Here is a 26465-nt window from a genome sequence, read left to right as displayed (position 1 = left end):
ATAGGGAAAGAAACACTATCATTTGCTTTTGATATTGTGTATTCACCTGAAAGCGCGTAGTTCATAACTTACATTTGCTTACGGTGTTACAACAGGTGTTACTGACTTTTTAGCTTCAGAGTTTTCACTTTTAACTATGTCTGAGGAAAGTGAAGAGTCTGTTCCTTTGCTTCCACTTCAGCAAGAGTCCATGGCCTCTGCTCTGTTTAATACTGATCAGGTAGGATATAAGTGCACTTTGTTCTTTTAAGCAGTGGGGCAAGTGTATGTCACGTTTAGCTACACTGTAGTAGCCTGAAAGGACAACTTATTTTATAGCTTTAAGTGCAAATGAGAGAATAACTTGATGATGCTGATCTGGTTTTCATGCACTGTGTTTTAGTGTGTAAAGGCCTTTTTTGTTTGCATCTTTGTTCCTAACTAGTGAAGGAAGTAAAATGACACATACTAATGGTCTAATTTCTTAAGTTTTTCTCTTTATGTTTGATATAACAGGTTTTTTGTGGTGGTGTCCTAGCTGATCAGGCTTTTCCTTTGGATGTTTTTGTGTTTGCTCTGCGAAGCTGTAGATTTTTAATTTATTTCAATATATTTCTGTTCCAGAGATAGGGTAAGTGCTCCCTCATGCAAGACTGTTATTACAGCAGAGAAAAAGTGATACATTCGGCAAGCGTGTGGAAACCTAAGTACTCGGTCTGCTCTGCTTATGCAGAGTTCCAAGGCTCTATTCATCTCCAGTGTATTGTTACTTATGATTTATCATCTTAGGCAGTTTATTTAAATGGTTAAGTTTATTGTTGTAGACTGAGAGAAATGGAGTATTTTACTATCAAAGTGAAAAATGTTACATTTCTGCTCTAGTCTCTACAGAATTAGGTTTAGTTGTAGCCAGCATTTCAGATTAATTAAACATGATCTCTTTATTTGCATTCTCCCATATTCCCATCTGATTTTCAATAATTTTATATGAGGACTTTATGCAAAATACCAAATGATTAGTAATAAATTTTTCATTTAGTAAGAAATAATTTTGAACCCAGCATCTTTTTCAGGATTATTTCAAGTTGATGGTACTAAATTCAAACTAAGGTTGAATTAGGGTCAAACTAAGGGTGACTCTAAAAATCTGGTTGTGTCCTAGTTTTAATTGTTTAATTTAAACAGTTTTAGTTTGGGTTTTTTTTTCCTCTTACATTCCATTTCCTCGTTGAAAAATGAAACAGATTTTCTTAGAGAACAGATCTTGAAGCCCTGCTGAGGTTGATCCTGAGGATACCATAAAAAAAGGGGAAGAAATAGGCAGAGCATTTGGTGCATATTGTTACTTTGTACTGCTCTGTAAAAGCAAATTTTTCATGAGTTGGGGAAGTTGTAAAGCTTCAACCTGAGCTTTTGCAGTGTCAGTATTTACAGTTCAAAGTCCAGGGACTTGTGCTCCTTAATCACTTAAGTGCTTTTAAAAATCCCTCTATGAGTTTCTGAGTGTGTACTTATCATCTTGTCTTTTTTGAGGGTGGGGCTAGGAAAATTCTGTGGAGAGAATCTCTAAAACTATTACTGATTTATCAAAAAACTGCAGTGAATTAATGAGATACAAGTCAGCAGTTACATTTGGAAATGCTACTGAGATCAGGTAGTCAGACTTTATTTAACTTTGCACATTTAAGGAAAAACTACATGAGTAGGAATACTTAAGGAAAAAAATCATTGGGTTATTTTTCAGTGCTCTGTCTTATGTCCAGATCAATTTTATGAAAACTTGAGTGATGTTTTAAAGGTATTGCAAAAGGTATCATCCTCAGTTTATTGTACATTTTAATCTGAAGCTGCTTTAGTGCACTTAGTCATACAGAACTGTTCTGCAGGAAGTAATGAGAAGTAATGAGAAGAATTCAGAAGAAATGAGATACTTTTGTAAGGAATCAAAAATATTTTTGTTTTATCTCCTGTATTAAACCTCTTGAATTCGAACAGTACAGCACTGATTTTGGACATGGTAATACAATAAAAAAATGAGTGGTCTGTATCAACTGTCACATTTTAGTGCTTGTTTGGAGTGTCTGGTAATGGTTTTATTTCTTTGTAGTCCAGAAAAGGTAAAGCATAGATCACTCTCCTGTTGTGTTCTCTGTATATGCACACAATGTATAAAAGATGAATGCCTCCTGCTCATGGTGCTTCTTGGAGAGGGGACAATAAATTTGTGACACCAGGAGCCTGGAGTGCAGGCCTGATCATTTACTAATTGGTGATGTTCCCAGTTTGTGCTTCTGCTTCCTTTGGAAGTTTACCACTGTCTTGGTGTTTGAATGATACACTCGATGTTTCATGTGTTATACCAACTCATGTTTCAGTATTAGGAAGGACAGGAAGCTCTTTTGTTTTTGTGATAAGAGGGGGGGAATTTCTTCAATATCAGTGAAAGGATGTGGCAGTAGTTTCCTTGGGAAAGAAGAAAATCTGCGTGCTTAACTTACTGCACGGAAGCTTTGGGAACAAATAGTAGTCTAAAAGCAGAGAATTACCTGAGTTTGATCACCATTTCTGTGTCATTCTTACTAAAAGTGTGAGAACACCATACTTCATGAAAATCCATTTTAATATATATTCTACTTAGTGTACTCTAGTGGGAGTAACATGGTAAAGGAAGTAGACATTTTCTTGGGATTTTCATGGAGAGGAGATCATAAATGTCTGTTTGGCGTTATTCTTAAGGGTCAATGCAGTTCATTCTTGTCGAGTTACAGGCTTTCTGCATCCTTTTACCAACTATAGTTTGAACCAAGGGGAAAAGATGCCTTTATTCATCTTTTGAAATTCTGTTTAAAGGAAAGATGACACAGGCTCTTAGATGCAACCAGCCTACTTTTGACTTTTGGTGTTTTCAATGTAAATGTTTCTAACATGACCCTGTGCTCCCATTCTTTTAATAACTGTGATGCAGCTAATTACTAATATTTAAATCCCTGCTGTAGCAAGTGTTCTTGGCAGTAAATACTATCTTACATGTTTCTTCCTCAGGGTCATCATTAGCTTCATGTACAAGCACATGGTTGTGGAGAGTTGCTGAGGAAACTGGTTTTTATGTATTGCAGAATGACAACAGTGAAAGACGTCGCCATGATAATAGTGAGCGCAGAAGAAATGACAATGCCGAGTCTGAGACTAATGGGCAGCCACAAAGCAACGTTCAGCAGGTGGTGGAGCAAGATGAAGAAGAAGATGAAGAGCTAACGCTGAAATATGGGGCAAAACATGTGATTATGCTGTTTGTGCCTGTCACGCTTTGCATGGTGGTTGTTGTTGCAACTATCAAGTCTGTCAGCTTTTATACACGCAAGGATGGACAGCTGTATGTATAACTATTTTCCACTATCTTTTCAGTGGACTTAGATAATTTTCTTTAAACTCACAATTCTTTTGGAATCTGATTCAAGCAGTGAACTTCCTCTTGCCTTGGTTTTCCCCTTCTCCAGTCCAAAGATAATTTTGTTTTATTCCTTCCAGAAACCAGACTCTTCTCTTTGTGGTACTATTGGCATTTGTTGTTTGTCTAGTGACCAGTGGGGATAATATCTTGGTTGTTACTGCTTGATTCAAATTCTAGCCCTCATTTTAATACTTTATCATTCTGTGTGGTATTTATAAAATAAACTCCATCCTGAACCAAAGCCATTTCACTTGTACTATGCTAGAATACGAAAGTTTTGGAAAAGGAACAAAACTACTAATGTAAATGAAATAACATATATGCCATTCTCTGGTTTGCCCATGATGTTTGATAAAGAAATTCAAATGCAAGGGGAGTGTAACTTCAAGAGGTTCACTTCTGGTGAAGTTATAGAAACTTTCCTGGCAGATGTTTCTATAGAAGTTTTTGGGTTTTTGGTAAAACAGCAATGTTGCCAAAAAAAAGCCCCTAGTCCAGTGAAAGCTGATTTGAGAGAAAGGGGGCAAAGTAAGAATACTGACTGTCAAAAACTGCAGCAAGTCACTGTGTAGAAATAGCAAGAAACTGCATAGAATCATAGAATGTTAAGGAGTTGGAATAGACCTTAAAGATCACTCTAAATATTCCATTGTGAAAACATTTAGACAAAATGATTCAAAGTGTGTTTGGCTTTGAAATGTTTGTATAATAGAAGCATGTCATAAAATATTTCAATGAAACATGAAGTTCTTCACTTTAGAAGCTGTTGATGAAATTTTTTTATTTCTTTTTTTAAAATTTATAAGTGTTTTCTCCCTGCCTTGCCTTCCCATCCCACAATGAAGTAGCTGCCCCAGGAGATTGTATTTCTTTAGGAAAGAGTGAGTTGAGCCTATATGTTATTTTGTTGAAATCACAGGGGAGCCTTTCATGGCCAATCCATAGGTGAAATTCCAACTGCACTGGCCAGCACGAGTGGTAGCATGAGGGAGTGGCAGTGACACACTGTGTGGGAATAGCCATATCTCAAACTGTGGGCAGCTGTGGGCTTTGTCTGCTTTACAAAGCAGAAAACAGTAGTAATCTAAGAATGTAGAAAATGCAAGTCTTGTAAGGAATTCGAGTTTGCCTAATATGATGCTATGCCACCTTTCAAGTTTTGTCTTAGTAGAAAATAGATGTGCTTTTACAGCTCTGAATTGAAAGATTACTGCAGTTTTGTTTGATGTTGGCCTCACATATCAGAAACATCTGTGCATTCAGTGTAATTTCAGTTGACTTTTTGTTTTTGTAGCATCTACACTCCTTTCACAGAAGAGACAGAGACAGTGGGACAGAGAGCCCTGAATTCTATTCTTAACGCAGCCATCATGATCAGTGTTATCATTGTCATGACCATCCTCCTGGTTGTGCTTTACAAATACAGGTGCTACAAGGTAAGTAGTTGTGCTAGTTTTATTTATTAGTACAGATTATTTTGAGAATGGAACAAAATGAAGGCTTATGTGAAAATAGTGGAATTGGTGATTTAATTCACCATTTCAGTTTTGTGGCTTCTGTTCATTTGGCACAAAGCAGGGCAAAAGCCCAGTGCTATCAGTGCCATCTGTTCTATCAGTTAGAAATAGGGTGACACTGCCTTCTGTTCTTTTGAAATGGTCACACACTGAAATCTTTCTGTGGTCAAGAAATACAAAGGACAGACTTAGTCCTATTTTGAGGGCTCCCCTCTCCCACCCTGTCCCCGGTACAGATGTCTCCCATCAGTATGTGTGGCTGTACACACCAGGCAGTATTTGTACCACCAACACAGAGACTCTAAGGCTCTTTTTGAAAGGGTTCAATCATGTAATGTTGTCATCTAGGCATGTCCAGGCTTAGCATAATTAATTGCAGTGCCACCTGCATGGGAGTTGTCCATGAAAATTCCTGGTTGGTTTTGGTCTTAGTGATCCATTAGGCAATGCTTTGCCTAATAAAACTTGTCAGTATGCAGCTAGGACCTTGAATCTGTTTCATAATTGTGAAACACGTAGTGGGATTCAAAGGTTTGCTTCATTTCATGTTGTTTTCAAGAGGGAGCAGTGGTTTTGGTCTTCATGTCTGTGGGTGAAGCCCCTTTACAAATTTTCTGTGGAGTGTCAGGGGAAATTATTTTTGCCTGACTCTGCATACATCATGGAATACTGATTTTTAATGTATGGACCTTCACTTTTATCATAGTGTGGTGTTACATCTGAACTGACAAATTGTTCTTGTTAAACTGGCAATTCTCTTCATTCTAGTGAAGTCAAATAACTACTGCACTTTAACCGGGTTCCTTGATTCTCCTCAGGTGCTGAAGGCAGCAGCTAATCTTTACTAAGCTTTCAATATTTGTGGTTTCCTTTTTAGCCTTTTAAAGCAAAGCACATTTTCCTTACAAAAATAATTATTCTACTAAAAATTAGAGTTATTAGATACCAGAAATTTCCTGTGGTTATATTTTATGCTAATTACACCCAAAAATTAATTTATTTTTAAATTTCTTGTCAGAGTATTTCTATGCTGCTATATCAGAGTGCTGTGAAATGTAGCTACCTGTCAATGGAGTTCTATTTTACATACAGTTCTATATGTAGATTATAGTCCAGATTATGGAGAATAGAAAATTTATAATGAAATAACATTAGTTCTTCATCTGGTAGGATGATTTGCTTATTCTCACAAGATTTTTTTACCTGAAAACTTTTTTGAAGAAAGGAAATACTACTTTAGCTTTACTGTTGTTAGTTTCCTGTGGTTGTCTTGTACGTGATATGTTAAGCATGGTCCTGATTCTATCTCCTCAATCTAACTAGAAACAGCATCTTTGAAGGAGATTGTATTTGATTAACTTTTTCTTTTTAATTTATTATTCTCTGCATTCTTCATTGTTAAAGTCTGACTGCTGTAGCTCATTTTAATTCTCTGCATCCTGCAGCCCATCGTTAATTTTTATTCAGGTTGTAGCAGGTAAAGCCAAATTTGTACCAGCAACTAATTAGCATCAAAACTGTTGTTAAATGAAGAGTGAAAATTTTTTAATGAGAGGGCAGAAAACCTGTTGTGATAGCCTGCTAGGAAAACAGTGACCAAAACTTACAAGAAGTACTTTGGAAAAGTCACTTGTAAGAAAAGAGACCAGTGATCTGGAAAATGCTATAGTAAATGAGATACATACTGAGAATAAAGCAAACATCTGTGTGTAAAATGCCAGCTTAGATCAACTCTTGAAACTACCTCCTCTAGTTCTGTTGACAGTAGTTATGCAAGGTGTGTGTAGAAGTTTGCTGGACTATGGCCTTGGTATTTGACACTGTCAGCATTCACTTTTTTTTTAGGATGAAACATTACTATTCACTTTATTTTCTTAATAGGAGTTTAAGAGCTTGTATTACAAATACAAGAACTGCAAGTAGAAGTCAGGAGACATCTTTCTTTGCTAATTTCTTAAAGTAGTTTCAACTAATTTTACAGAGGAATAAAGTTACTCTTGTTGGTCCCTACTTAGTAGCATTACCAGTTGTTGGAAAATTTGGTTCTGTTTCAGTCAATACATACCAATATTCACCTTTGTAAAGGCTCTTTCTCCCACTTGCTGTGAGTGGTGACAGTTTGAAATACTGAGATACTTTGGCAGTTTTCCCTGCAGCATCTTTACAGGCACCATGCTTATTGCATGTGGGAATTTCTTAAGTCTTTTTGAGAACATACTAGCAAAAGCCAGTCTGTTAGATTAGGAAGTTAAATGACAGATTTTATTTGATTGAAAGTTAAATTTGAACCTCTTTTTAGAAGCAGTGTGAAGGAGGAAAATAAATGTTTCAAAAATGGCTGAAAATTTTAAAAATGCATATGAAAAATATAACAGTAGACTCAATGTACTAAATTACTAACTGTAATGGCTGGGTTCTTAATTTGTCTGGAAGTCCTGGTTGCATCATCCAAGTGTAATTCCTTTAGTTTGTGCATATGCACTTTACTTTTAAGTTAACTTTTGCTAAATATTTTAAGAACATAAAATGCATCCTACTACATATCTTTAAGAGGTGGACAAAGAGATAACACAGTTTTTTAACAGCTTCTGTACACTTTAATCTGGTGTACACATACAGCAAATTTAGCCAGTTAAATTTCCACTGATTGTATCTGTTCAAACCAGGATTCCTTATGGAGCTTTGATTTCTAGATGATTGCTTCTGATGGGTTGTCTATTTATAATACTGGATTGTGTTTTATAAAAGAGATTCTGTGCTGGGACTTTGACAAATATATGTTCATTCTCAGTTAAGAGATGTTAAGAGTTTACTGGAGTTAAAGGGGTCTTTAATCATGTTTTTTTAATCACTTTACACAATAAATACCAGAAGAGGACTTCTGTCAGTGATAAGTCTATGTGCCTGTTATTTCCAGGTTTAAATCTTTGAGTGTCCCTGCTGAATACAACACTGAACTGTTCTTTGTTTAATTGTTGGGCATGTGAGTCTGCTCCCATTTAAAAATTGGTGATAATGTCTATAGATGACTGATAGAGAAAATATAAATCCTTATATAGTCATTCATCAATGACATTTCAACAGATAAGCACTGAAAGATTTTCTGGGTTCCAGCATTTAATTCTATTACTGCATTCTGAAAATTATTTGAAATGAGAGCAGTACAAAAGTGAATCATGTTTTCCATCTGTATTCATGCTGGATGATTCTGCTATGTTATAATGCCACTGGTATCTAAATGGTCTAAAAATATGCAAACAGTAGTTTTCAGCAAAGCTGAAGAGCATCTACTGAAAGTTCATACAGCACTTAAAATTCATAAGTGTAAAGTGAAATACACCAATGTGCATAGACTAAACATGAATGTATCACCAACCAAAGAGATATCTTAAATCATTTTCTTGTTTTAAGCAAAAAGAAAAGTAACCTTAAAAGCATTTTAATAGATGATAAATTTCAAATAAGTCTAATAGCATCTGTATTGATGTATTCTTCTCCAGGTGATCCATGGTTGGCTTATCATCTCTTCTCTTTTGCTGCTTTTCTTTTTCTCATTCATCTACCTGGGGTAAGTGAACTGAACCATTAATATGCTATTTTTCATGTATCATTTTAAGTATGTATTTTAAGAACTAGGCATAAGAGGAACCAAGAGAAATGATAGTAAGCTATTGCAATAAAATGTTTAGTTTTATATAGGCTGATAGAGTACAGCCTGTATAAAGAGTGAGTGATTTAGGGGTTTATAATGCATCTGATTAGGTGCAAAAGCTGTCCATCACATCACCATTGTAAGCACACCTTGCTTATCAGAATAAGCATATCTTGGGAGGAGCTTGTTCTGCTGGCATGTCTTCTGATAACTTAATTTTTCATTGACATATGACTCAAGGGCAGTTGTTTACCTCATGGCTTTGATTGTTAGCTGTATGTGCAAAGGCTGTTTGCATGGAAGTGGTAGAAAAGAGTCAGCTGAAAAGAATCTACTATCTCACCAATATATATTCAGCGCTTTTCTTCTCAAATTTGGATGCATGCCCTTGTCCAGGCATCAATAAAATTCTGACAAAATACTCAATATTGTCTAAAAAGAGCAGCCTCCTGAGGGTTTGTAACTAGAATTATTTCATGAAATTATTATATTCTGTATGTTTTTATGCCACTTGATGACAAACACTTCTCTTTGAAGCAGTGTACTTAATTTGGTCTCTGGAAGGAGAATGTGGTCTTCTGTCAGTCACTGAATTTTGCTAAAAGTGATCTGTGATGCCTTTTGTGGTCAGTAGTTTCTCTAACCCTAACAGTGGCTTTTGAAATACATGGCAATTCCTTCATCTGTCCCTCCTGCCTTAGAGCAGTGCTGGCTTCCTTTTGCCAGAGGTTCAGAGAGTGAGTGAGTTCATAGATCAATTAGACACGATGACAGTAAGGGACATCCTGTTAACACTGTACATCTAAATGGTCAGCTGACAGCTGTAGAAGACAAATTTCCTGGAGGAAAGTATTATGCAAATCTTAGGGTGGTTTAGTGGCTCGATGAGTTGGTAGCAGCAGATTCTGCAAAAAGACATCACAACCATTTCTTCCTTAAGTCAGCGGAAATCATCTGTGCCTTGGTGATGACATTTTCCTATTTTGGTTTTATTTATTGAGGTTGTTAATTAGTTTATAGTATTTGGTGTGACAGGGACATGGTTCATCCAGAAATAAAGCTTTTTACTTAAGTGTTTATGGGGAATAATAGAATAAACATGTATCTTTGAAGTTATCAAGGCATTCCACAAGCAGCATGGAAGTAGAGAAAGATCTTTGCATGCCTTTGAAGATCCATTATAACCTCACAAGTTATGATTATTCTGATTTTTATAAGTTATGAGCATAATCAAAATGACTGATTTTGCAGTAATGTCGCTTTCTGTCAGTTTCTGCTTAGATTGAGAAGGAAATAGAACATTAAGGAAAATTTTCAAAAAAGCAAAAGAGTTGGTGTTAAGCAAACACTGGCAAAATGAATCCTATTGTGAACAATAGTTAAGTACTAATTGGAGAAAGAATTTTGCATTTATGCCACTACATTGAACATGAAAAATTTTAAAAAGATATTCGGAAGTTTGCATCTGTAATTTGTTTCCATTGTTTCAAGCAAATGCAGTTTATATTATTTTCCTCTTTTTTAGTGAGGTTTTTAAGACATATAATGTTGCCATGGACTACATTACGGTGGCACTCATGATCTGGAACTTTGGTGTTGTGGGAATGATTTGTATCCACTGGAAGGGTCCTCTTCGGCTCCAGCAGGCATATCTCATTATGATAAGCGCTCTCATGGCCTTGGTGTTCATCAAGTACCTTCCTGAATGGACTGCATGGCTTATCCTGGCTGTCATTTCAGTGTATGGTAAGTGTGGGAGCAAGGTAACAGGTCCTGTGGTGGGAATTTCTTTTATTCCCCGACTTTTCCACTTGTCTGACTAGACTTTTTTTTAAAAGTGTATGTGTATATATCATCCAAAGTAGCGGATAAGGTGATTGCAGACTTCATAAGTAAGATCATGATCCTAAACTGAGATCAATTCCCTGCAGCTGAAGGCTTTATATGACTGTATGATCCTGTCTGTCTTCATGTTTCCTGGACTCTCTAGATTCTTTGGGGAGGAGAACTGAAGTAATTCAAGAGAGGAGGAGATCAGAGAGACCATTTTGATCCTTTTTATGAGGGTGGAGAACTTTCAGCTTCTCATTTTCCTCAAGAACCTTTGGAAACCCTTGTACATTCAGAATTTAGGAGCTTTTTATTTCTGTACAGTCCCATACAAATACAGAAATATATACAAATATGCCCAATTTATGAACTGCTCAATTTGTGGACGTAGAAACAGCAACCTGATCCATGCCTGATATATAGAGAGAAGAAGGAAGGAAGAATTAAGAACACCTTGTGTTGCTCAAAGTCATTTTATATTTAAAAGGATATGGTTGTGAGATCTGTTTTGTTGGCTTTTTTTTTTTTTAATTCATTGTAGTTGTGGCTTACTGCTCTTTTTCAGAAAGATGTCTTGAGAGAAACCTAGATGTAGTTTTTCCATAAAGCTTTAGGGGGCGATGAGCACTTGGTAAGAAGATAACTAAATAGTATCCTAAATACTGATTTAATTTCCAGGCAAGACTAAAATTCAGTTACTTAGACATAATTAAAACATAAACAGCTAAGTGAAGATGTGTTCTTAATTTGAACTTTTTTGAAGGATATAAGTGTGCTGAATGTGTGCTCTCAAAGTCACTGCTCATGATAAAGACTGAGAATCTGTCCAGATGTAATTGCATTGTAATTGTAATTTATAAGATTTGATTAGCTCTTATACATCAGTGTACTCCTTAAGTGTCCTCTTTCTTCAGAGAGAGGAAAATTCTTCCTTGTGTGTATGCTCATGGATCACAAAGCACATTAAGAAAAACTTCCCATCCCCCAGCCCCATTTCCACCCTTCATACAACTGGAACAAATCTGAGTGCTCCAAGCATTCAGCCTTTATTCAGTGACAGCAAAATGAAATTACTCAAGATAACTTCCAGGACCATGATGCAGTTGTTTTGAGTAAAGGGGATGTAACATTTCAAAGCCTGTGACCCCACAGCAAGAATTCTTTACTTGAGTGGGACCAGCAGTGGTGCCAGGGCAGCTGGCTCAGGTGCAGAAGACCTGCTTTGAGCAGCACACAGCTCCTGCCTGACAGGTCAGCTATTCCTTTCAATATCAGATGTAGTTTCAAATTGATTTAAAGACATATGGTGAGTGGACAAGTGCAAAAAGCGGTAGCAATATTAGAGCTCTCTATCTACTCCAATATGCCTGCTTCACAGAAACTCAGTAAGCCTCACCTGCTGTCTTAAAACATCCTTTGGCATTAAACTTATGTTACAAAAAGCTTTCCTAATAGAAGGCAAGCTTGGGTATTTCCAAGATGGTAGTTTTTTTTAATTATTCACAGGTCAACATAAAAGCACAGGAACATTTGCAGTTACATAATATCTTAAGTGAGGAATACAATGTTTTAAAATTTGTATGCATATTACAGTAATATGTAAAATAGGTTGCATAACTAAGAATATTAAAAAGCATTGCTGTGGGATACTGAATTACGGCCAATGGCTGTCTTCAAAATCTGTATTCAGGGTGAATTTTCTTACTTCAAGTCTCTCCAAGTGTTACAGAAAAAAAACATAACTATGTCTGCAGGGGTATAAGATCTATTTGCTCTTCCTTTCAGATTTGATTGCTGTCCTGTGTCCTAAAGGTCCTCTTCGTATGTTAGTTGAAACAGCTCAAGAGAGAAATGAAACTCTCTTTCCAGCGCTTATTTACTCCTGTAAGTAAATTTTGTTAAATTCTTTAAGCTTGCAATCACCCACTCATCTGAAGCAATCTTCTCATTTTTTCTGGGTTTTAATAAGATGCTTTTCAGCTGAATTCTTGATCTTGTTCACTTGGGCCTCAGTTTTCATTTCACTATTGACTGAAAAATGTGTAACATCATCTGACTGAGGCATTTCAAGATAAAAACCAGCATGTTTTGTTCCAAATTACAAACAGGAAGTATGGTAACAGACCTTGTTTTGGATAAAGTACTATGTCCTTAGGCTGTGAATTAAGCCTGTTCAAAGGGAGCAATTGTTTCCACAAAATATTTACCAGTTTCAGTCCTTAAATAGCCTGTGTCTTAGTGTAAGAAATGTGAGAAATTACTAGAAAGAGGTAAGAGGTTTGTTTGTGTGACTGTTTTCTCAATGGCTTGTTCTTTTTGGCAAATTGTTTCTCCCTGCAGTTATGAAAAATAACCCATTGAATTAAACTTGCTGTTGTGACCTATGTATCAATTAGTACATAATTCCACTGTTTCTCAAGTTCCACGTTGCTAGTTGTAGTCACGTGGATAACGATGAAAGAGGCTAGTCTTAAGTCATTGTGCTGCTGGTGCTCCAGACAGGCCTCTATTTGGAAGCAGGAAGTGTGCTGCAGGCTGGCCACTCCAGGGACAAACTTAGAGTGGAGAAAGGGGAGGACTTTCTTTATCTGCTCCTGGTTCTTTATCTGTCACACTTGCACAGCATCAGTGAAATGTGGCGTAGCTACATACGTACTACATAGCTACATAGCTGTTGCTTTGTTTTGTGAGAGGAGAGGTTTACAATGAGAACTTGAATTAAAATACACCTTTTATATGTGACAACATTTGGTTACCTCCAGATTGGAGAATTCTCTGTGATAGTGAAGGCAGAGAACAATTAACTTTGCTATGGATACTGCTTCTGAATTGACATAACTCTGTAACAGTGTTCAGAGACCTTTCTGCTTGCAGATAAAAGAACTGATTAATGAAAAAAAAATTAAAGAAATCGTTGATTTTCAGAGCCTCATATGTAGAATTAATTTGTCTGGTAACAGCTGCTGCCATTTTTTTCCAAAATCTAGTAGAAATAAAATTTTATTCACCAGTTTCTATAAATGTGTAGTTGCTGGTGCTGGGTGTGTTCCAGATATTATTGTGCTTTAATGAGAGCAAAATTGCTTGTTGGAAAAGACAGTTGTATTAAAAAAAACCAAAAACATGAGAAATGAGAAATAATGGATTGATGCTAACACTATCTCAGAATTTCATACATCTGAAGATACAATTAGCTGTTGTGGCTTGGATTTTTTTTGATAGCAACAATGATATGGCTTGTGAACATGGCTGAGGAAGATCCAGAAGCCCAACGGAAATCAAAAAACTCCACTGACGATAAAAAAGGTGAGTTTTGCTTTGACAAACCTTTGTCACTTTATTGGAATACATATTTATGGATACTTTTAGTTTTTTAAGGGCCCTGAGTGCTGGAGAAGAGTGAACTCCTGGAGTCCTAATTAAGAATGATGAATCTGTCAGGACCTGAAAAATTGTTTATTTACTGTGCAGTTACTATTCTTGCATTCATTTTTTTGGTTTTGGGATATTGGTGTTGAAATGACTCAATATAAAGCTATTAACTGAGCTCAACTGCTTGTCAAATTGGGATGATACAGTATGATACCAACTCATTTATATTTGTATTAGACAGAAATATGCCTAGCCCTTTTAGCTATGCAGATAGTGTTTAAAACATGGAGTTTGTTTATTTATATATGTTACTAAAGCAGAGTGCAGTTTCTGAATTTATCATTCTTGAAGGCATCCATGTATATGTAACTTTCAGTAAAGTTTTCTGTTTTACTGGAAAATTAAGATGTCAATGTCAACTGAAGAAGCTAATTAAATGTTAGATGAGAGTTTATTCCTTTAATTGTGATCTTGGTGAGGTCACCACAGAGCTTCCACTGTCATGTAGATGTACTTTTGAATACTAGGACTCGAGTGCAAAATGTAGGTGCTGTGACTGCAGAGTGTACATTGACTCATGATTTTTAATGTAAATATTAAAATCCTAAGTGAGGATGTCTTGTGGTTGTGTGTGTCAGTGTTAGATGTTGCTAAGTATTATGGAATACCTCTTTCTAGATTGTTCTTCTATGATCTTATATGTGGAGAGACTATCGTATTTTAGAAGGCACATTTTTGGAGGAGTCTTAAATATCTTTCTTCCTTTTAGCTCCAGCAAACCGAACCCAGAATGAAGATGCTGATGCAGATGATGGTGGCTTTAGTCAGGAATGGCAGCAACAAAGGGACAACAGAATAGGACCCATTGAATCAACACCTGAATCACGTGCTGCTGTTCAGGCTCTACCCAGTAACTCTCAAACAAGTGAAGACCCTGAGGAACGTGAGTATGAGCTACTCTGTCTGAAAAGCTTACCAGATCTGTAGCTAGTCAGTCAGACATCATGAGTGCACAGAGGCAGGATTCTGTGAGCTATTAGCAAGCTGAAGAGATGCTCTTGCTCCTGATGAATACTGATGTACCTCATAGGAATAATGGTGTTGCTTTTAGGTAGCATTTTGTTTTGTTGCCGAAGTAATATTGTCCAAATTGCTCCTTAGCTTGATACACACACTCAAAACTTTTGTTGCACAAGCTGTTTTCAGACCATTACACGGTCAGTTGCATTAGCCTTTGTCTTTTTCATGCAGTGTTCTGCTGTGAATCACCTCTTTTGGATTTTAGGCCCTGTAAATGGAGTCATTACCAGATTTTTTTATGCCTCAAGATTAAACTGCTGTAATCCACTTGGTAGGAAGCAGTGTTTAAAAGCTGATTGGAGACTAAAATGAATGCAGAATGCAACGGGCTTGGTTAGTTTTCTCCAGCATCTTGCTAAGGTGAAATATCTTTGGAAGAGTGTATGATATCAGTTACCTGACTCAGATACCTCTTTTAACAGAATCATGATTTCCAGTTGGAGTTCAAGCTGTGATTAGATTTACAAAACTCTAAATACATTAGGGTGTGCCTGTCTAATAAACTGCTCTCAGTTTATGAGATTATCAGGTACTCCTCTGTTTAAAAATACAGAGACTTCTACTTTAAGAACAGTTTCAAAATTTCGTCTCAAAAAGTCCAAATTCAGCATGCTGCAAGTCCTTTTTAATTTCCAGACCTTAAAAAAATAACATTAAAATGCAAAAAATTTAGCAAAGCGCCTATTTCAGTTAATTTTTTAATTAAAACGCTCATCTGGCCAGGCTAATAATTTTCTTCTTCCCGAATATACTCCTGCAGTGAGTAGTAATGATTGAGTCAAACCTGTCAGCCAGCATTAGTTCACTACAAGTCTGGAGCATCCAAGCTCCAGGAGTCTGGAGCATCTGTTTCAGCAGTTAAAGGGTGTTTTAGTGCTTAAGAGCTTTACATGAATGCGCTGTTCTAGGCATTTTATTGGAGGCCTGTTGAAAGAGAGTAGGGTTGCCTTTTTTCTTTTATGCATTTTCTCTTTTTTTTTTCTTTCTCCCTTTCCCCTCTCTCCCTGCCTTCATAATTAATCAGGCATCCACCTATGTTTTGATGTTCTTAGTTCTTGAAACTCCAAAGTGAGTGTTGGGCTGGACTGTAGTGAGGTGGGAAAGTAATCAATAGGCCAGATGAAAATAGCTGTTCACCTGATGCTGGCCTTTCTTAATCAACATCTTGGACTAAAAGCTCAGAAAGTAAACTGCCATTCAGGAGATCTTACAGTGCTTGCCAAAATAATTGAGTATTGTGCTTCCAGAGTTGTTGCTAAGGTGGTAATTGCTATATAAAAGAATAAGAGAGAATGAATTTTCCTAAATCTCACATCTTTGTTGAGTTTTTGTCTCTGTGATGTGTTTTTGCCTCTGTGATGTGTTCTGTACTTATACACAAGTGCTTTTAAGAACTGCCTGCATAAGAGTTCTGTAGGAGAATTGGGAAGGCAGTGGAATATTTTGCAGCATATAGGTTTCTAACTGGCAAATAATATATCATCTGCAAGGGCTTTATTTTTTCCCCTTCCTCAGCCAGTATAAAGGAATTGCTCTTCAGTATTTTATTGAGTATGACAAGACAACCAAAAGTGGACACCTCTCCACAAATAAAATTACAGCTAAGTTTGTATATACTGCATTTATATGTCCAGGAAAATAGGAGTACAGGCCAATTCTAATTGAAGGGTGAGTAATTAATTAGAGTAGTGTAGTGTTTCTAAGACATTTTGTTTCACAGGCGTTTATCACTTGATTCAGGAGTGGTACTAATTTTGAAAATAAAATACTGTTTTTAAGATAGTCTTGTTAATAGTTAATATAAATATGTATTATTCTTTGATAATTGTGGATGTATAATATTAGTAGACTGATACTTAATGCTGTCCTATGTTCACTTTGCAGGAGGAGTAAAGCTCGGTTTAGGAGACTTCATTTTCTACAGTGTCCTCGTTGGCAAAGCCTCTGCAACAGCAAGTGGGGACTGGAATACAACTTTAGCATGTTTTGTAGCCATATTAATTGTGAGTATAATGTAAAATTATAATAGGGATAGTTTCTAGTGTTTGTAACTGCTGCATTTTGTCTTTGATCCTGTGTATTGGGTGGCCAGACTGAAAACTGGTGAGGACTTTAGCTGTGATTTTAATTGGCTGGACATCTGTCACTAAAGCCTGTAGTTTAGGAAGACATAAAACATAACCTGGAGAATTAATATTTATACATATATATGTATATATTTTATATGTCTTCTTGCTTGTCACAGTTCCCTAATTTCTCCCTATGTTTTTTGTATTTTGTTTTTTTTCCTTCCCCTTAGGGTCTGTGCCTTACACTTCTGCTTCTTGCCATCTTTAAGAAGGCCTTACCAGCTCTTCCAATCTCCATAACCTTTGGGCTAGTTTTTTACTTTGCTACAGATAACTTGGTGCAACCCTTTATGGACCAGCTAGCATTCCATCAATTTTATATCTAGCAGACATGATGCTGAAATGGATATTTGTATCAAATCTGGGAGGAGGAAAAATGGTTTTCCCTCAGTTCTCAAGAGAGACTGAAGTCAAATACTCAAGGTTCCAAGGCGGAATCATTTCAACTTCCTCCGATGGTGATTTTTGGTTTGCTTTTTTTTTTCCTGAGACAACTGCTGCACTGGGCACCATATGAGTTTTCCTCTGTGAAAGTGGCTTCTTCCTGACGGCCAGTCTAAGCCAGGTGCTGTTATATCAGAGGTCATCTGATATACATATCTCTGGTAAGGACCACCTGTGTGAAAACTGCTAATGCTTCCACCAGCAATGTGATCTCTTACCACAGGCTGATTGTTTTCACAGCGCCAAGGGTGCTCAGGACTTCCTAGATGTTAACAGAGGAAGCTGACAAATCACATGGAATTTGTCCCTGTAACCGCTTGAAGAGAGAGAGCCCAATCTGGACTTCTTCAGCAGTGATATTTTGACAGTGGAGTCCCGACTGTGTAACGGGAAAGGACTTCATAGCAATTCAACAAAGGGAGAAAATACTGTCACTCTAAGAGTGCTCCATGACTTCATAGCCTCTGTGCCTGAGTGCGTTTGGTTTAGTAAATTTAAAAGCTCTTTTTTTTTCCCCCCACACTGGAACTAGAGCCTCTTCTCAGTTTTAATACTTTGTATTCTCAAGCATGGAGTGCACCTTCTGTACACCTGCTCCAGTTTATGTAGCTGCTTAAACTTGGACTGAATTATTTGGCAGTAGAGGATCATAAGGTCCTAATTTGGATCTTACATTCTAAAAGGTTAATAAACTACATTAAAAAGCAGTTTTGGGACTTACTTGTTGTGCTCTTGCAAACCATTTTGCTAGAACACCATTTCAAACCCTGCGCTTGAAAATAGTCACTAACAGCATGGACTGCGTCACTGGTGGATGTTCCTTCTGTTGGCGTTCTTATGAAATAAGTAGGCGTTTGCAGCAATCCCAGATGGAGTTTAGCTTGCCAGATCTAGAGATCAGTGTGCTATTAGGAGCTCTTCTATTGCATCACTGCAATTCTTGGTCATCAAAAACATGGTTTAGTGTTCTCTTGACCTGAATATTGGTCACTCAGCTGTCTAACACCTCAGGCTGGCAAGGATTTTTTTTTTGTGCAGTAACTTTATTGGTGATGATACTCAAGTTAGGTGAGAGATTGCTTAGTGTCATAGGGAGCAAAATTTGTGACCCTCTTCACTTTAATTACCTCTTTCGTGAGGAACTGGTGATTGGCAAAATGAAGGACAATTCAATATCAGTGAAAAGAAGATAGGAGATTCTGAACTTCTTATAAAAAGAGTCTGTTCAAACCTTAAAACTGCTAAACTCTGATTTCTTCTTCATTTGGAAGAACTCATTTATGACTAATTTCTTGGAAATGAGATGGGTGAGATGAAGTTGGTTTTGCCATAAATTCTTACTGTGTACAAGTAATGTTTTTTCTTGGGAGCCATAGGGAGTAGATGGGCATTCTATTTTACTTGTATCTTGATACTGGAGTCTTTGCCACTTAGAGCAACTGTCAAAGTCCTGACACTAGCTCCTTTTACTTTTTTTTCTTGGGATTTTGTTTCAGTGCCTGTAGATTCATAGGACTGAAACATCAGAGATGCTCACCACCCATTGCCCAAGTAAAGAAAGAAAGGATGTGATGTATAAATCTGCTTTAAAACCAAGAAAGGCTTTCTTTGATTGTCTTTGGTAATGTATGTCTTTTCCAGTATACTTGTTAACTGTAGTGTTAGCATTTACATTTTCATAAAATAAATTGTCTTGTCTCATCTAAAGTACTTTTATTCATCTCATTTGTGTGCTGATTTGTTGTGGATAGCATTAATAAACCAACTGTATCAGAATTGCTTACAGTTACTTTTCAAGTCAAACTTATTTGTGTTTTCTTGCTTAAATTACTGTTCCATATTTTGTTGCAATGAAGTCTGACTTAAAACAGGTTGGTTGATGAGGGTTCTAGGAATTTCTGTTATTTTTTGGTTGGTTTTTGTGTTTGGGGTTTTTTTTAACAAGACTTTGAGTTGTTTTTATACCATTGTAACTTGTCCCTTTCCTGAGCATTATATCTAAGAAAATTCCCTTGTGTGTTTTATTTGGCATCCCAGCTATAGTTCCATTGTATAAAACAGGTTTGCTAAGAGTTGGCATCACTGGCATTTGTCTATCTGAGCTGGCTCTCAGTTAGGAGTTGTTACTTAAATGCAGCAGTAATCTCTTTTTTTTCTTTTTTTGGCTTCAGTATGCACCAGGGGAGCATTAGCTCCATTAAGAGTTGCTTTAGAATCTGTAGAAATGTAAAAAAGCCTTTTGACATACTTGAATGGGTGTTAGATATACAACCCAAGGAAGAGCTTGGAACCTTCCAACACTAAACTGCCAGTCTTCCACTTCCCAGAGCTGCTTCTGTCATTCCGAAGTGTTAATTTCTGAGCTAGTGCAGACTTAAAGTGGTGGATACTATAAAATTTGTATTCACAGAAGTTGTTCAAGTTTGTGTTTGAATCTCAAAATGAATTTAGAAAGGAAATTGCTTTCATAGGCAGCTATATGTTAAAGTACACTGCTTATTACCAGGTCTTAGGTACACCTCCAAAAACCAGATGAAATTTTCTAGATTTGCCCTCTCAGGCCAAATCATGGTAGCTTATGCTTCAGATGAGATCTTGCAGCTAAGGATTATCTCAGAACATAGATCCAAATAATGTTCAGTTGCCAAAAGGTTTTGTTGGCATTTGGGTTGTTACTACACAAGTGTGAAGGTTGTGTCACTTTTCTCTCCTTTGTCTTGAAACACCGATCTAATTTGAGGTTATGATTCACCTTGGTTAGATTGCTGTAACTAAAAGATTTCTCATAAGCAGTCTGCATTTTTGAGCGAGTTTCCATTATTATTAAATTAGTATGTTAATGACAGCACATTAAACCGTAGCTCTGAAAGAGCTGTGGTGTATCTCGAGTAGGTTCATCCCTTCTATGCTCAGGCAGATGGACTGGTAACTGTTGTGTGGCTGTTCCAGTGTTCATACTTCAAAACTGGCTATCCCAGTAGCTTTCTCTCCCCATTCAATAGGTCTCCTTCTTTGGCTAAGATTCAATTCAATATATAAATGAGAAGACATAATAGTTCTCCTAAAATCCAGGCACTTCCATTTGTCTCTTTTTTTTCCTTTTTTTTTTTTTTTTTTTTTTCCCCTTCTGTTTGGGGATTTAATCCAGGGCAAAGAAAGAGACCCCTGGAAGTGGGTTTTACAGGAAAGGCTTAGGATGGCATTGTACCTGTGTGTGGCTACTATGGTCACACTCATTCAAATGCCATCTGTGTGAGGTGCATCCTGAAGGTGTAAGAATGTGATGCTGTAACACATTCAGGATAGTTCTGGATGGGTAGATGATGACTTCTTTGAGCCAAAAAAAATCAAGGGCTGTGCTCCACTAAAAATGGCTGATCTCCTCAATGTACAAAGCAGACACACAGGATATTTCAGGCATGGGAGGCTGGTGCTTCTTGGATATATAGATATATCTGTATCTGTACCTGTAGAGATACAGATTCATGTACTCTGGACCTGTAGATTACAACTCTTCTGCCATTAGTGTGGTCAAGGATTAAATATGCAGAAGTAAATTTTGGGTGGATGGTACTGTTCAACAAAACTTATCAAAATGCTTTATTTAAAAAAATTACTTCTGTCAATGTTGTTGAAACAAGTTTAATAGACTGTGGAACATATCTGCACTGTGATTGCATCTCAGTGGTAGCTTGGTCATTGGAAATGTTGAAACATAACGGAATTCTTTTACACTCAAAGCATTTTTTGTTTCCTTTTTTACAGACACTGGTTTGTACATAACCTGAATTGAATGTGAATGTTTTTTAAACACCTTTCTGGTTCTTGATAAGATACGGTTTTGATAATTATTGCAAATTTTCCTGTATTTGTGGAATTATTAAAATAAAAGCTGCATGGATCCTGATTCATCTTGCCTTTACTACATTATTTTAAAGCCATCACTTAAAGCTCTTGGAGGCATAAGCACTGTAGTTATTTCTGTTCAACATCTAATGAGTAAGATTCCTTTCTTAAGGCATTTAAGTAGCTGCTGTATTTCCTAGCAATAGAGCTTCAACTGGTTTTTGTAGAATTACTTTCTTCTAAAAGCTACTTTTTGTGTTCCTTAAAGAGTCACTCAAAGCCTGTTACAAAAGCACCCATAAGGTATAATTAAGGCACGAAAAATGAGATTATACTGAAACACCAGCTGGCACAATGAAGATTACCAGGAAAAATACATAGGATGTTCAGAAAGAAAACACTTCATGAACAGTGTTTTGTATAGTTATTTGGAATTGATTTCTTATCAATATCCTTGAAACGGAGCTTTGGTTTTTTTTCATTGTTTTGGAAAATTATTCACTGCAAAGTTCAAATTTTTTTGGGTTGACTAACTTCTATTGGATATGGGGTTTTTTTTGGGGGGGGTTAACCTTTGTTTCTGCATGAAAGACCTAGGGAGAGGTCCATCCTGACAAGTAGAAACTAAGTGCAGGGAGTAGCCTGTGTGGATGAACAAGGAGCTCCTAATTGAGCCCAGATAGGAAGTGGAGAAGATATGGAAGCAGGGGCAGATGACCCAAATGGAGCAGAATTGTTTTCTGGTCTTGCAGGGATATCATTAAGAAAGCAAAGGCCCCTGTAGAATTGCATCTGGCTAGAGATGTAAAGGGCAAGAAGAAAGGAGACGCACTGCAATTATGGGAAGGCATTTTACAATTATATAATAGCAAACGGAAGACTTGGGAAATAAAGGTGCCCCTCTCCCCCAGGCCTGCTGAATGGGGGCAGGGTACCTTGTGAGAAATGACATGGAGGAGGCTGAGGATCTTGTTGCCTTCTTTGCCTCAGTCCTTATTGGTGGGACTGGCTTTTAGGAATCCCTTATCACTGAGACCAGAGGGAAAGTCTGGAACAAGGTAGACAATCTTGGTGGAAGAGGTCAGCTTAGGGAGCTTGCAGACAAACTGGATGTACTTAAGTGTGTGCAGCCTGACAGGTTGCATACATAAGTGCTAAGGGAGATGGCTGGTGTCATTGCAAGGCCACTCTCAATAATCTTTAAATGGTCATGACAGCTGGGAGAGCCTTCTGGAAACTGGAAGAGAGCAAGTTTAAGTCCTGTCCTCAAGAGGAGCAGTAAAGAAGAATGGGGGAGCTACAGGTCATTCAGCCTTGCCCCAGTCCCTGGGAAGCTAAATGGAAAATCATGCTGGAAAGCACTTCCAAGTACATGAAGGACAAGAGGATGATCAGGAGTAACTAGCAGGAATTTATAAAGTGAAAATCGTGCTTGACCAACCTCTTTGCTTTCCACAGTGAGCTGGCTGTCTTGTTCAATGAGGGGAGAGAAGTTGATGTTGTTTACTTGGAGTCTTATACAGCTTTTCACACCATTTCCTGTAACCTCACCACAGACAAGCAGATGAAGTGTAGGTTAGATAAGGGGATAATGAAATGGGCTGAAAACTGCCCCAGTGGTCAGGCCTAGAGGGTTGTGATCAGCAGCCCAGTCCAGTTGGAGGCAAATCAATGGTGTATCACAGGGCTCAGTACTGAGGTCAGTGCTGTTCAGTTTATTCATTTATGATTTTAATGATGAAAAGGAGTGTTCCCTCAGCAAGTTTGCAGGCGACACAAAAATTGGAAGCAGTGGCTGATAGACCAGGTGACTATGCAATGATTTAGAAGGACCTCAACAGGCTGGAGAAGTGGATGGAAAACAATCTCATGAAGTTTAACAAGGGAAATAGAAAGCCCTCTGTCTGGGGAAGAGTAACCTCAGGTACCAGTACCTGCTGGGGTCTGATCCACTGCAAAGTAGTAGAATTTTTTCTTAGGCTAAATACTCAACTTGGAGCTACAACCTAATATGGTCATTTAATTACCCCTGTGTTTTCTTCCATTTTTAAATGTAATCTTTTGGGGATAGGTAAATAAGATTCCTTTATTGACAGCATCAGCTCTCATGGAGAACTTAGCTTGGTCCATATCAGTTACTGCAATTAAAGTTATGTTAAAGCCGCTTTCTGGCCTGAAATGTCAGGAGCTTGTGGACTCTATAGAGAAAAGCATCTGCCTTCATTGGCAGGAACTAAGAGAACTCAGGATTGGGTAAGGAAACAGTCAATTGCTTCCTGAGTTTTACAACCTGTATTTGCTGCTTTTCTCTTTAAATTGTGATATGCTGCAGGAAAGATGATTCCAGCTTGGTATCAAGCAACATTGGTGGATAGTACCAGTGTAATTGGATTCAATTTGGTTTTTCTTTGGTTTGAAATATGCTTTTAATCTAAAGTGACTGGAATAATGAATAGACTTCTGTGTTCATATTAATTTTCTGATTTCAGTAGTGTTAGATAAGGGTTACCCACTTTGATCTGGGGTAATGCTGCTGTCGGAGTTAAACATTGTACTTCTTGCTGGCTTTGTTGTACGAGTCAGCATGAATGTATTTGGAGAATGCCTCAGAGCACAGCTGGATGTTCATCGAGTGTAGCAGCTGCATATTTGATGAATCAATGGTTTATTTAACCATCTTCAGTAATAAAATGCTAATCACTGATACAATAGCATACTCAAGTGAAGAGGGTCCTGCTACCATGTAGTTATTGGCACACTTAACACCCCAGCCCAGGCCTCACTGATACAGTCTGGCAATGGACTGTGTGACAAATTCTGCTTCCAGCTGTTTCTGTGAGGGAGGAATTAATTCAGACTCAGACATAACAGCATACCTGGGCATCAAGGGGAACATTTGTAAAGACAAAAATGGCAGCATGGAGCAGATATAGAGGCCTGTTGAGACCCCACGGTGCAGGGGTGCTGCAAGGGGGTGATTATTGTTTGGGGGCAGTGCCTGTACTGGTGTCTGCAGCCAGCACCCAGCAATAATCACTTCTAAAGCTGTAATCACAGCCACATGGCAGCACTGTGCCTTTTTTACTGTGTTCTATTCATAGTGCTCGTAACAAGGGATTAAAGAGCAGGATAAAAATATATACTTGAAAAAAGTAGAGTGTTATAAAATGATTTCTTTTTGGAGGACTGTATTTAGTACACGATGAATCCTGTAGGGGAGGCATGTATGCATTTCCAGTCACTGCTAAGGTTTTGAAACTATTTTAAGAACAGCAGAACCTGGCTGTTGTCATAGTAGCAATAAACCTTTTAATCCCACTTCCTCTGGAGATGAAGCTGTTGTGTACATAATCTGCTTAAAGATTGTCAAGGCTGTTTATGTGACAGGGAGCTAGGGATACAGTACTGAGAAGATGCTACTTGTTGCCCCTAGAAAATTTAGTACTTTTTGTCTACTTTGATAGTATTTGAGGTTTGCTGAGAGACTGATCTTATGACAAGCTGGTAGGAGAACAGTCATCCGGGAAGCCAGCTTTCATTTATACCAATGTTTTGGCATTGACAACTTGTCATGGTAAAATGAAACTGTTCCTAGGTTGTTCCTTAGCAAGGGCTTGCTGATCTCATCCTTCTCCCATAGTTTAAAAGCATCCTTTTTGAGGAAGTCCTTTCATTCTGAATGCTTCCATTCCGTACAGTCTCCGAGGCTTCTGAGTCAACACTGAGTCGTATTTTTATATTCTGAATAGTGAATACAATTAAAACTTCCTTGATGTATTTGGATAATGCAGACAGACTTACTCTTAAATGCACAACAGGTAGTCAAGGGAAATCTGCAGACAGCTGAGAAGTTCTTCAGCTGTGTTTTGGAGATGGGTTTAGCTGGGTAAGGAGAGTTTTAAATGTCATGTCAAAATAATCATAATAGAATTTGGCATCCTGAACCAAAAATGACGTGAGTGTTTGTTCACATGTATCTAGAACTAAAAGAGGCCTTTATTCTCACCAGATCAAATTTCTCAGTAATTACTGACATCTGCGCCACTGCCAGTTTATTTGGTGTAGTCCTGGTTACAGGACTACATTGCATAACCCCATGTCCTGCAAATAATCAGTGGGCATCTTTTTTTTATTTTGAACGAGTATTTCTGTTCAGATGTACTGAATAATAGCAACAGTTTGGGAATTTTTACTTGTTTGTTTTCCTGAAGTCTGCATGTTCTATCTTGATGGACACTCATTCTTCAGGAAAAAATCCCGCTGCAGAATAAATGAAAGAATGTTTCTAAGATTATTTATTGGCAAATTAAAATATATATTTGCCCCTCTATAAAGTTCTGATTACAGATAATTATTTTCTGCTCATTCCCCTCCTTTCCAGCAACCCTTAATTCAACATGACATGGAAAGATGAATTAGGCAAACCATTGACTGTTGTGTTGTCATCTGATCTAATTACTCCTCGGGGTGTGTTGCTCACTGGCTTAGTGAGACCATCATTTGAATCCAGTGCATCTGAGCTGCCCTTGCAGGCTGTGGAGATGCTGGCAGGCCCCAGTCTGCTGTTAAGGACAGGGAAGATGTTTCCTTCTTCTTTTCCCTTCCTTCTCACAGTGTTGACTTCAGGCTCTATGGAAAGGGAGCACCTTCTCAGGCTAAGGAGTCTGGTGTGGGGGGTGAAAGCCCCTTGGACAATCCCCTATGGTCCCCAGGAGATGTCCTTTGTACTTGTCTCACCAGAAATTTGGTTAGGTGCCATGGAGAATGTCTTCCCAGCAGAATTCCTTATGTTACTGTTCAGAGGGACTTTGCAAATTTTCCAGTTTGACAGTCTGAACAAAACCATTTCTTATTTTAGGGAGAGCTTTTGTTTAGAAACATTCTTAATGTATAAAAATAGTCATTAATATTTTTTGCTCTTTGCTTTAATCTGAAGGACTCATTGCTGTCCTGCTTTTGGTAATTTTTTCATCTCAAATATTAGATGGTTTTATAACATGTGAGAAAAGTTTTTTCCTCTTCTTAGATGGTAAAAATCCTAGTAAAGGGTTGGAGGGGTTTTTTTAAGTTTATATAAGTCACCTGTCACTACTTGGTATTTTTGTTACCCAGTTGATTTCTGAAGGATAAATCAACCCAGTTTGGAAATAACTCTGTTAAAGCTA

At 37.5% G+C, this 26465-nt stretch overlaps 1 protein-coding gene across 29 annotated transcripts in view; it reads left to right on the top strand.

Annotated features, from left to right (window-relative positions):
• The window catches only part of PSEN1 (presenilin 1), a 41216-nt gene that overhangs the window by 4320 nt on the left and 10431 nt on the right, over positions 1–26465 (top strand). For 9 of the 29 annotated variants that reach the window (XM_086891893.1, XM_086891894.1, XM_086891895.1 and 6 more), the window contains 9 exons: positions 3096–3352; positions 4725–4866; positions 8448–8515; positions 10125–10345; positions 12215–12313; positions 13652–13735; positions 14571–14744; positions 16766–16884; positions 17181–21361. In XM_086891893.1, coding sequence (XP_086748019.1) covers positions 3096–3352; positions 4725–4866; positions 8448–8515; positions 10125–10345; positions 12215–12313; positions 13652–13735; positions 14571–14744; positions 16766–16884; positions 17181–17336 — 1320 coding nt within the window. In that variant the 3' untranslated portion in view covers positions 17337–21361. Of the gene's footprint in view, positions 1–95; positions 221–495; positions 611–3021; positions 3353–4724; positions 4867–8447; positions 8516–10124; positions 10346–12214; positions 12314–13651; positions 13736–14570; positions 14745–16765; positions 16885–17180; positions 21362–26465 lie in introns of those variants that run through there. The other 20 variants (XR_015287663.1, XR_015287662.1, XR_015287658.1 and 17 more) reach the window with 8 other exon arrangements.

This window comes from Cyanistes caeruleus, chromosome 6 (genome assembly GCF_971803275.1).
Source record: "Cyanistes caeruleus chromosome 6, bCyaCae1.hap1.1, whole genome shotgun sequence".
Taxonomy (NCBI): Eukaryota; Metazoa; Chordata; class Aves; order Passeriformes; family Paridae; genus Cyanistes; species Cyanistes caeruleus.
This window is presented reverse-complemented; position numbering and strand designations above follow the sequence as displayed.